At 38.5% G+C, this 12,158-nt stretch overlaps 1 protein-coding gene and 1 pseudogene across 1 annotated transcript; both read left to right on the forward strand.

Annotated features, from left to right (window-relative positions):
* The first annotated feature begins 2,018 nt into the window (after positions 1-2,018).
* Positions 2,019-2,717, forward strand: LOC113304985. Its single transcript, XM_026554126.1, has one exon. The coding sequence runs from the start codon at positions 2,019-2,021 to the stop codon at positions 2,715-2,717; it is 699 nt and encodes a 232-aa protein (XP_026409911.1).
* Positions 2,718-8,081: 5,364 nt separating this feature from the next.
* On the forward strand, positions 8,082-10,109 carry LOC113305060 (annotated as a pseudogene).
* Positions 10,110-12,158: the final 2,049 nt, after the last annotated feature.

Here is a 12,158-nt window from a genome sequence, read left to right on the forward strand (position 1 = left end):
TTGTATACTGCGTCCATGCCGAATTCCCTTCTCGATCAGAGCTTGTTATTGCATTTGGTAGGGAATTGCAGATTCAACAAAAGTACAAAATTGCCACATGATTCATGCCACTTGTTTTGAAGGTTCTTTTCGAGGCGCCAAGAGAGTTTGGGTTTGTAAAGATTCGTCTATGTTTTCCGCTACCAAAAGCGTAGTTTTTATCTTCTATTTGACAATCAGAGCCACTTTAAGTTTTTTTTACTTCTGATTTTATTGTTCATTTCAGTCATTTTCCTTGTTATAGAGATCAGAGTTAGTGTTTCAATTATAAATTATAAATTTTCACCCTTCTTTTGTGAAAGGGTTTTATTTGTAAAAACAAAGAAAAATCCCCTACGAAATTGAAAACAATACAAAATAAGATAAGGTGTAGAAACTGAGTCGTCTGCAAACCCTAAACCACCGTCTGCAAACCTAACCTCGTTGGAAAACCACCTCTATACTCCCATCACCACCACCATCATCTCGATGGGTTAGGGTGGTGTTGGGCGTTCCCTGGGTTCGCTGTCAGTTTCCTTCTCTTGGTTTTTTCACGCCGGTTTCCATCTTGAGAACTTGTTGGTTTTTCTTTGTGGGTTTCCTGTTTGTATAGTTTTTGTTCTTTTTCTTTTCTTTCCTTTTCTTATTATCTTTCTGATTTGGCGAAAGACTGGTTACTCCACGAGATATTTATGCTCTTGGCTGTTTGATTGATTGGTTTGTGCTACAAGTGTTTGAACAATGTCTGCAGATAAGGGTGTCATTCTTTGTCCTTTCAAGGATTTTCATGGATGCCCAGATGGGGGGTGGGGAGTAAGGGATTTGTATGTTTAATCCTTCATCTGAAGAGATTACATCTCTGCAACATGGAGAGAAAGAATGCTCTACAATAAACCATCAGAAACGATTTGGATGTGTTCGTGGTCTTAGAAGAGACTATGAGGACATTGAAACAATGGATGTGTTTCGAATGCATGGGTATTCAGGCCTAGAGTAGGGCGTGTGAACACGGATCTACTGATATCAGGACTGCGACAGTTGACGGTAATATAGTTGAAACGATTTTAGGGGTACCTCGGCTTGGTTCCATTCAATTTCAGCTGGACAGTGATGTCGAGCTTAATGCTGAGACTGTAGACGTTATTTTCCGATCTACGATTCATACTGTGAAGAGCATCCCAAGAGGTTGCAGGTTGACATTTTCTCATACTCTAAAGGCAGCACTCTTGAAAGTTGCAGCAGAACCTAAGCTGGCCAGGAATTGGGTTAGACTACTTTTGTTGCCTCGTTGTACGCTGTGAGTTTTTAATCCTAAGGGGAGGGCATAATGCAAGTCTGGGAATCGTAAAGTGTTGCAACAGCAACAGATACTTCGCGCACTTGCAATATGGATTGAACCTGGTGGAATACATCTGTTGGTCAAAGGGGTTCTGCAAATAACACAAACTGGAGGGGTTAAGTGTGTCGACGATACGGAGGAAGAAAACCGGCTAAGCTCCAATGTCTCTACCTGTTTGCGCAAAGTTGCAGATGGGAACTTCACAGCTGCAGTCGAAGCTATCAGTTCTTCGGGGGTGGCGTCGAATAACGCAGAGACAAGGAAGGCGCTTGAAGATAAACATACGATCATGCCTCCTCCACGGAAACCAACTTTATCGCTTCATGAGACACCTTTACTTGCTGAGGGAGGAACTATTTTAAGTTGTATTAAGTCATTCCATAAGGGAATTTCATGCGGAAAGGATGGTCTTCGGGCATAACATTTATTAGATGCTTTTTGTGGAGACGATTCCACTGTTGCTGCTGATTTGGTTACAACGATAACAAAGGTAGTCAATTTATGGTTGAGAGGCAGATGCCCACTTAACCTTGCGAAGTTCATTGCTTCAACACCCTTAATACCTCTCCTTAAACCCGACAAAAGCATTTGTCATATTGTTGTTGGTACGATTTGGCGGTGTCTGGTGTCCAAAGTTGTCATGAAGGGGGTCGGTCAAGACATGGCATCTTACTTACAAGATTTTCAGTTTGGGGTGGGTGTATCAGGAGGTGCTGAGGCGATCCTACACGCTGTGAACAGGTATTTTAATAAACATCATATGGATGCTAGCCTTACTATGTTAACCGTGGACTTCACCAATGCCTTTAATCTAGTTGACCGAACAACCATGCTCCTTGAGGTATGCAAGTTGTGTCCATCTATATCGCCATGGGTTGAATACTTGTATGGACAACCTGCAAGACTATATGTGGGAGATTATTATATTTATCCGTCTACAGGAGTGCAACAAGGAGACCCTCTAGGGCCATTGTTATTTGCTTTGGAGCTTCATCGGCTTATAGAAAATATAAATGAGCAGTGTTCACTATCATTACAGGCCTGGTATCTTGATGATGGTACTATTATTGGAGACACTACAGAAGTGGCAAAGGCGCTTGCAGTTGTTCAGACACAAGGACCTGAGCTGGGGCTTATATTGAATATTCGGAAAACCGAAATTTTCTGGCCTTCTTGTGATGACCGGAGATATGGGATGTTTCCTGTTGGAATCTCAAGGCCAGATAACGGGGTCAAACTATTGGGTGGTGCGGTCAGTATTGATGTTGAGTTTGTGAAAGAACTTGCCATTAGAAGAGCAGAGAAGGCAGTAGATTTAATGCAGGTTTATCCAAGCTCCATGATCCTCAGAGCGAATTGATACTCTTACGTGCTTGTATGGGAATCTCCAATCTGCTTTTTGGGCTTCGCATTTGCTGTCCAGAATATACTACAGATGTAGTAGATATCTTCGATAGAGTTTGAGAGAGATGGTGGAAGGTATTTTGGTTTGTGGAGGTCCGTTTTTTTGGGAATTCCAGTGAAGTTATCTACCCTGCCTATCATATATGGAGGTCTTGGTTTATACACCGCTAAGGAGGCGTCGCAATACTCTTTTCTTGCATCGCGGGTACAATCTTGGGGCCTACAAGATCACATATTAAGGAGCAGTAGAGTAGAAGGCATGGATGAAAATTTCCATAAGTCTTTGGAGACATTAAAAACAACTCTTCCTGATTATGACTTTAGCATCTTCACCAGCAAGGACACCGCCCCCCCTAGAGCACAAAGTAACTTGGAGAGTGCTCTTTTTGGTAAAGTAGTAAAGACATAGATAGAGTTTACGAGTTATCGGACAGACATAATGCGGTCTTTGGTTGCCTGCAAGCAGAGCATGCACATGATTTTCTTCTTTCTATTCCGATTGAGGGCCTTGGGCAAAAGATGTCACCTGTTGAGTACCAGTCCATCCTTAAATACAGATTAATGATCCCTCTGTACCCTTCGGATACACACTGTCCTGCCTGCATCACATGATGCTTAGACATGTACGTGGAACATGAAGTCCATTGCAAGGTAGATCCTGGGTTTAAATATAGACATGATCATGTGAGAGATACTTTGTATGATTTCTTGTGGAGAGCTGGTATTTCAGCAAAGAAAGAAGTGGCGGTCAACTTCTTGACAAACCTACTTGAAGGGAGGTCAACACTTAGGCTAGCATACGTTCCTATTTTTGGGTGGGATGATTGAAAACATGCATGTGTTGACCTCACTGGTGTTTCTCCGTCAGTAGGCATTGGACATGGCACCTTCACAGTTGGCCAAGCAGCGTTGAGAGCTTCCTCGGGTAAGATGGCAAAGAATGGGAAAGCGTGTATTGATAATGGACATGCTTTTATTCCCTTTTCTTTTGATACTTTCGGTTTTTTGGCTCCAGAGGCGGTTGGACTTCTCAAGAGAGTCCAGAAAGTCATGCACAGTAATGTCATGACTCCTGGGTCGAGAGAGTTTGTTTTTAAAAGGATAGGTTTTGCAATTCAAAAAGGGCTTGCGGCGCAGCTTGTTGCTCGCTTGCCTGCTATGTAAACGACTAATTATTGAATTACGAGAAAAATGGACATTAATTTTTATTCGGTTTTGGATTTTAACTAATATTTGTTATGGATAACCAAATTGTTCGAACAAATTTTGCAGTGTAACTGTAGCACAACGACTTTTGCATCTCATGATATTAACAAAGTCGAAAACTTATTGAAAATCTATGAAGCTATGGGGACTTAAACCTTCAGTCTTGATCATGTTTTGTGCATAAAACTAAGGTAACTTATTTTTCTTGGAAAGCCTTCATAAAAGACTGGTATAGATATACAATCCTACTCGCATTGGGGAATCAACATTTTCAATTCGGGCCACTTGTCTCTAAACAAAATTGCAAGTGTCATTCTCAGAAGTTAGTCAGGTACAAGATTTTATGTCACAATGGCAATGGTAAATTTTAAGTTTACGGTGAAGATCTTTTGGCCACGAGGCATATGGAAAAATAATCCTGTTTTCACCAGTAATATCAATAATTAAAAAAATGCAAGTTGAATAGAACAACAAAAGCAAAACTACAAGCACAAAACTCATCAACAACAACAAAAAAAAAGTACAAGATTAATGAATACGAAAATTTGGAATCCAATTTCTTACTTTCAAAACTTGATCTAACACTTCCCATGTTCCAGATTTGATGTATTGTTTATCTTCTTCATTATCTAATTTAATTGTAAAGAATCCTTTTCCTAGAGGAATCAGTTGACATTTACCCTTTAGTTTCCATTGACTACTTAAAATAGAAGAAGCATCTAAAAGCTTGATTCGAAGTAAATCTAATCGACCAATCAAAGAAAATATCCAAACATCAAAGTAAATCATTATCCAGATTGATTGATGGATGAACTTCGGAGGATTTAGATAAATCAATAACCGAATGATTCATCTCTAAATCACTACGTTTGTTTCCAAAATTTATATTAATGTCCCTCATCGAGATCTAATAACTTCTAGTCAGATAAGCAAAGGCCAATCATTGTTACCTTCACTAATCTGAGAAATCAAAACAAAATTAATGTTTGCACCACCTGAATTAATGAAGCCGAGACACTGAAATCGAAAAACGCGAAGAAATTTTCCCCCCGAGTTGCAGAGTTCAACTCAACCGATCCTCCTGCTCGAACCTTCTCCGGAGGTAGAGTTAGTAAATAGATTAAAAACTTAAAAATTAGTTGGTCATTTTATATTTTAACCTATTTTCTAGCGGTCAAGACAGTCAACCGTGGTCTTGTGACCCAAACTCTAATTAAAATATTTTCGTGACCCAAACGCAATTATGATCACTTTTTTGTGACCCAAAGTCAAAATATCCCTTATTTTTACTTTGTGTTGCACATTTAAATTTCAGGGTGCTAAATGCTAATGTAAACCACGGACATAATGGGTTCTTATGGAAAACCTAAGCCCATAGAAATTCAGTCCATGGGGACACTTCTGACTTGTCCCTTCCCTTCCCTAATCCTACACCATGTTTGGTTACTCCTGACTCATCTGAGTCGTTTGTATCTGAATCATCTGGATCTGAGTGAAATCACCTGACTCATCTGGATCTGAGTCGATATGTTTGTTTTGAGTTAGATCTGACTCATCTGACTCGGAAATAAGTGAGTCAGTGGTTTGGTCCCATGAGTCAGGGGTATTTTGTTACCTGACTCAAATGAGTCCGAGTCAGGGGTTATGTCTGAGTCAGAGGTCGAGTCAGATCTGACTCAAAATGGAAAACAAACGGTCTGACTGCTGACTCGGTCCGAGTCAGGAGTTGACTCAGATTCAAACGCCGAGTCAGCTGCAAACAAACAAGTTCCTAGTTGTCTTTAGAGATACTCTCTTCCTCAAGAAAATCTTAAAAACTGAAACAAAAATCCCTTGCATATCGGATTGCCGATCCAAACCCAAGACCTGGAATTTCCTACATATAAAATTGCTTATACAGGGATAAGATAAGTAAAAGAGCCTTTTTCATATCGTCCTTGAAACTACCTAGATACTTTGATTTGTATATATTGATATTGTGATTATGGGGAATGAAAAGAAGAATGGTTTTGTTAATTTGCTTGTTCCATTGGCAGTTGGTTCAGCAAGTTTATGGTTTGCATTACGAACAACAAGGAAGTTGAATTCCATCGAAGAAAAACATAACAAGTTTATTGAAAGATTTGATTCTTTTGAAGAGGGGAATATCAAAAATTTGTTGAACTCTATGATAGGGAGCCTAGTTTGGCTAAGGTTCAACGTGCATCATCAATCACACTTAAGTTTTTCTTTTTTTTGTCCTCTGAAACATGGTTGATTATACTTAAGGCTATATTCAAATTTAAGAGAGTTTTACTGCTAGCTTGGTCGGTTAAGAGGTTGAAACTAGCCCTATATGATTTGATTTTTGCTTATGCCTGTGTTGCTTGGGTGTGTTTGGAATTTAATTTAGAAAGCTGTTTAGTTTTAATTGTGGCGTTTAGTTTTTAGTGTTTAGAGTCTAATTGCGTACGTTATAGTTAGATGCCTATATTCCTTTCATGGTGTCTTTGGAAGGAGTAGAGGTGCTTTCCGCAACTATGACCAGCTTATTGAGGTTGCACTCAAGAAAAAAGCAACAGCGGATGAAGCTACTGTATTTTTGCAAGAGCGGCTCCAAAACGTAGGCCTAGGCAATCCATCTGTTTAAACCTGCATTTTGTGAGGAGTAGAATGAAAAATGAGAGGTTTGGTTTGGGGCAATCCGAGAATTGAACTCGGGACCTCTCGCACCCTAAGCGAGAATCATACCACCACCCTTATGTTCTCAACGTAGAGCTGAGGCTATGAGTTGACAATTTAGTGTGTTTCGAGTCCGATCTGTGGAGTTTGTAAGACGTACTTGATTCGGATTGGAATATTATGTTCATTTATTCATGCAAAACTTAAGCTATAAAACAAAAACAAACCAAAAGATACATTTCTAATAGAGGTTAATTGCAGAACCTTCATTACAGCTTTTCCTGGAACGACAGAGGTCGCTCGTTCATAGCTTAAGAGTCTTACTCTTACACCCTAAACGAGAATCAATGGGTCCTATTTTTTGGTTTTGAACATTTTATCAAAACCTGTATTTACCTGAACCACTCTTAATCTCTGGGAACATTTGAGGTGCCATTGCTTCGGCCTAGTAGGGAAAACTTCGATGGGAGCTGGAAGTTAAAATACGGGGGAAATGTCTGCTTCACGGGAAATTTGAGGAAAATGGCCAGACTGAATTATAACTTTGTTTGTCCACAGTGTCTGCAGTTGGTTTTCCAGAAACAAAAATTGTTGCTTTCACATAGTTAGCCCATTTGGTAGCCTTGCTTGGTTTAAACATAAATTTGATTACTAGAATTTAATGTAAAATTCTTTAGCTTATGAATGCAGAATTAGAATCAAGAGTGATATGAGAAACTACAAAAATCTTCATATTCGGAAATCTTTTGGTATTGGGTCAGAAGTGTATAACAACCAAGGCCTGTTCTATATAGTTGGGAACATCCTTTTGACTGTCAAATTTTTACGAGGCAATCAAGGTTTATCTGGAGCTAGGTTTAGTGATTTCACATCTACCGAAGATTAATTAGCACTTTCCCTAGGCTTCCAGCCTTACCAAAGATTTAATGCCATTCTGAATTTAGTCAATAATCTCTTGGTGAGTTAAATGAAAAAGTTCACTAAGCAAGCTCGTTTCTGTGCACAGATTAACACCTATATTTATGGTTTGTAGTTATTCATTTTATCTCATGCATGAAGCCATGAAGCGTTCATTCCCGAGCTTTACAAATTCTTTTCATTAAATTTTTCGAGCTATCCATATTCTCTGTGAAAAGAAGATAGTCGTAGAGACTTAAATTTCTACATTCAAACTTCCACTATAAATTCCTCGGCACTGCAGTAGCATTGCCTAATTGCATTTATACTTATTGAATAATGCTGCATGCGTGAAGCAGTTCATTCCCGAGCGTTACAAATTTCTTTATCATTTTTTTTCGAACCGTGAGCTATCCATATTCTCTATGCATGGTAGACAGTGATAGAGACTTAAATTCTCTATTCTGAGCTTCCCTTATAAATATCCTAGCAGATCCTCAACTTTGAATCACCTCTTTCTCCCTCTCGTTCAGCATCAACTTCACTTCATAACAAAATGAAATTGCCTGGCATAAACAGTGAAACCAAACTAGAAGAATATGTAGAGAACTCAACACCTTTAATCTCAAACTTCAATGACCGCATACGTCCACTGCTCGATGCCGTTGACAAACTTCGTCATTTGAAAGTCATGGATGAAGGAATACAACTTCCTACCATTGTTGTAGTCGGGGATCAATCTTCTGGCAAATCGAGTGTGCTGGAATCCTTAGCTGGTATTAGTCTTCCGAGAGGCCAAGGAATCTGTACTCGTGTTCCACTGATAATGCGTCTCCAGAATCACTCTTCACCTGAACCGAAGCTTCACTTGGAATTTCATGGGAAGGAGGTCCCTACGGATGAGGCGAGCATTTCTGAAGCAATTTCTTCTGCAACTGACGAGATTGCAGGCGATGGTAAATGCATTTCCAATACCCCTCTTACTCTTGTGGTGAACAAAAAGGGAGTTCCAGATCTTACAATGGTAGATTTACCTGGCATTACAAGAGTTCCTATTCATGGTCAGCCTGAAGATATATACGAACAGATTAGTAATATTATTATGGAGTATATTAAACCAAAGGAAAGCATTATACTTAATGTTTTATCTGCCTCAGTTGATTTTCCTACTTGTGAATCGATTAGGATGTCTCAGAAAGTCGACAAAACTGGTGAGAGAACTCTGGCTGTCGTTACCAAAGTCGATAAATCTCCAGAAGGTTTGCTCGAGAAAGTTACTCCTGATGATGTTAATATTGGTCTTGGTTATGTTTGTGTGAGGAATCGTATTGGGGATGAGACATATGAGGAAGCAAGGACTGAGGAGGCTAGATTGTTTCATTCACACCCATTACTCTCGAAGATTGATAAATCTATTGTGGGTGTACCAGTTTTGGCTCAAAAGCTGGTGCAAATACAGGCAGCAAGTATTTCTAATTTCTTACCTGATAAGGATTAATGAAAAGCTTATCCAAAATGCAGCTGAACTTAATAACATGCCAAAAAATCTTTCTAGCATTGCTGATGCTGTAACAGCATTCATGCGTGTCCTTGGATCTGCCAAGGAAACTTTAAGGAAGATCCTCATCACTGGAGAATTCAATGAGTTCCCAGATGAAGGAAATATGCACTGCACAGCTCGGTTGTCCGAGATGCTAGATGCATACGCTGCTGATCTGGAGTCCATGTCTCCGTGGAATAACAATAAAGATAGTTTTTTAACGGAGGAAGTTAAGGTTCTATGTGAAACGAAGGGTATTGGGCTTCCTAACTTTTTACCTCGTACATCTTTTCTCACAATCTTACAAAGAAGAATTGAGGTAGTGGCAGAAATTCCAATCCAGTTTGCACAAAAGGTTTGGAATTATGTGGAAGATGTGTTTGTCCGCGTACTCACAATGAAATCCCAAAGTTATCCACAGCTTCAATCTTTTACTAGATGGGCAGCTCACAATCTGATGAGGAAAGTAAGGAACCAATCTATTGAACGGGTGAAGGAGATTGTTGAAATGGAGAAAATGGCAGACTATAGTTGCAGTCCTGATTACATTAATACCTGGACTAGGCTAATGTTGCAGCAGCAGCGGTTCAAGGATATCCTAAATGGCGGGTCAAATCCTAAGAAATTAAACTTTGAAATGTTAGGTGATGTTGAATTTGGTCATCTGCAGGACACACAGATTGTTCAACAAGCCTTTGATATTAAGATGAGATTGATGGCATATTGGAAGATTGTTCTCCGGAGGTTGGTCGATAATATGGCCCTTCATCTGCTTTTTACTGTTCAAAATCTAGTTAACAAGGATATGGAGCAAGATATTACGAGTGAACTCATGGGTGGTCCTAGTGGTTGTGGTGGTATTGGAAGGATGCTGGAAGAATCACCTTCTGTGTCATCCAAACGAGTCAAGCTGAACCGAAGCATAAAACTGCTCAGGGACTCCAATGATGTGGTTTCCAAGATTATTGATCGCATTTCTGTCTATGGCGATGGTGAAGGTTCAAACTAGGGACTTCTGTTTGCTGCATCTGATGGTGATCTGTTATGTTTTTAGTTCTATTTCATTTTCTGTTTTCTTAGTTCGCTGTCTGAGTTTAAGAAGTTGAAGTCTGTTTCTGGTGTGGTTTGGGTTTTCAGTTGGAGCTAGGAGTTTGCTAATATTCTGTTGGTTTCTATGTTGGTGGTTTTTATCTTTAATATATCAATGAGTTTGGTTTAGTATATCATCTGTTATTTCAAGCAATCTGAAATTTTTAAGATCAGTGAAATAATGCTGTTTCAGAAAATGGTATATGCTAATTACCTGTATATGCCCTCTTGAACCAAGATGTGGTGCTGCAACAGTTATAAGTTCATAGGCTCCAATCTAGCAACTTTGACTATCAATTTCTTTTCTAGGCATGCACTTCCGATTCCATCACCACTACGATCTCCATTTCCTTCAGAAAGATTGTGCTCTGGGTTTGAAGAATAGTGCCTACCAATAGCATACCTTGCTATGGTCTTCGTTTTACTACAGAGAACACCTGAAACAACAGTTTTGTTCTAAGCGTTCAATCAAACAAGAAACCTGAGAGGAACTTGGAATTAAATATACACAGTCCAAAATGTAAATAAGAGTATACAAGTTTTATAATTATAAACAAAGCTGCTTCAAGACCAACATTTGATCTTGATAAATAAATGTCAGATCAAAACATTAGTCAAACAAGGTAAAGTTGAGATCAAACAACAGAACACTATGCACCTGATCTGCTAATCTGCTAATCTCTCTCCCTTGCTAATCTAGACCACCATGATCAGATTCAAAAAAAAAAAAAAAAAATTAAAACAAATACCTTAATAGAAGGTGTTAAAACAGTATTCCAAGTGTATAAAAAAAGAATAACAACATATAAGTGATAGAGAAGGTCTCAGATCATTAAATAACGAAAATCAACTCAATTGTATGCCATAACTAACCAAAGCAATAAAGAAGATATCTAGTGCATATATGAGCCTATAAAGATTTTGAACACATAAGCATGTAGTTCACCAAATTTACCCCAATTGTCACAACCACACGGACATCTAATGCTAAAAGAATAACAAATAAGGAGGTTGGAAGAAGAAGAAAAAAATACATAGAATGCACCAGAAATTCCTTGGGATATTTTCTCAAAAATTTCTTCCCAGCAAATTTTCAGGGCTGTATGAATGTATCAGTAGAGCTTCAATATACTATCATAAATGTGACAAGCATACTGAACACTGAATTGAGGTACCACTACGAAACCACCAATAATATGGAACACGAAAATAAAATGTCTCAACAATCATTCAAAGCTTGTCTCATAGAAAGCTTGCCTTTATAAGTGATTGTTTGACCTCTATAAGACACAACAAATTAAAACTTGGGCTCTTTGATAATACAGAATTTCTCACTCTAAGTTCACCACATGCATCTTAGACAATGAAGCTCACCTATTATTCTAGTTACACTAACAGAAAAAGAAAAGCTCTATCCGCATATTTTTCTGAAGCAACTAGTCTTAGTTGTTGGTAGACATGTACTGTTAATTTTGGGGAATACAGGTAGTTAGTGACATTGATCTTTGAGATGCTAATCCCAATTTATTATTATATATACTTCACTGACAAAATTATTTAGACCTAATTTATTTCGGAATGGTACCACCCAATTCACACATTTGAATGAATGAATTCATTTTAACAATCTCAGATTCAGAAATGAAATGAAGTAAGAAGAAGAAGTAACCTGCCAAGAATACCATTAACCATAACAACAAGATGTAGGAAGCGGACCATCTTCGCTGGTAACTGATTCCATCTCCATATATGGTTTCTCATCTGATGATGATCTATCAGGACTTGATGTTTGTGATCTTAAACAACCAAAACTAGATATCAAACTCCTTTTCTTTTTCAACTTCTTCTCATTCATTTCTTTATTCTCGTTTCTTAAATCATCATTTTCAGAAATCGTCTGTTTTGGTTCCTCAGAATTCCCAAAATTCTGTTCAGACTCCATCAGATTAGACGATGATGACTGTTTCGAGGTATATAGGATTTTTATATGTTGGAAAATAGACG

This window comes from Papaver somniferum, chromosome 1, assembly GCF_003573695.1.
Source record: "Papaver somniferum cultivar HN1 chromosome 1, ASM357369v1, whole genome shotgun sequence".
Lineage (NCBI taxonomy): Eukaryota > Viridiplantae > Streptophyta > Magnoliopsida > Ranunculales > Papaveraceae > Papaver > Papaver somniferum.

Bases quoted from the DNA above. Each gene is read 5' to 3' on its own strand.
- LOC113304985 (XM_026554126.1), top strand. From the start codon at position 2,019: ATGGCATCTTACTTACAAGATTTTCAGTTTGGGGTGGGTGTATCAGGA.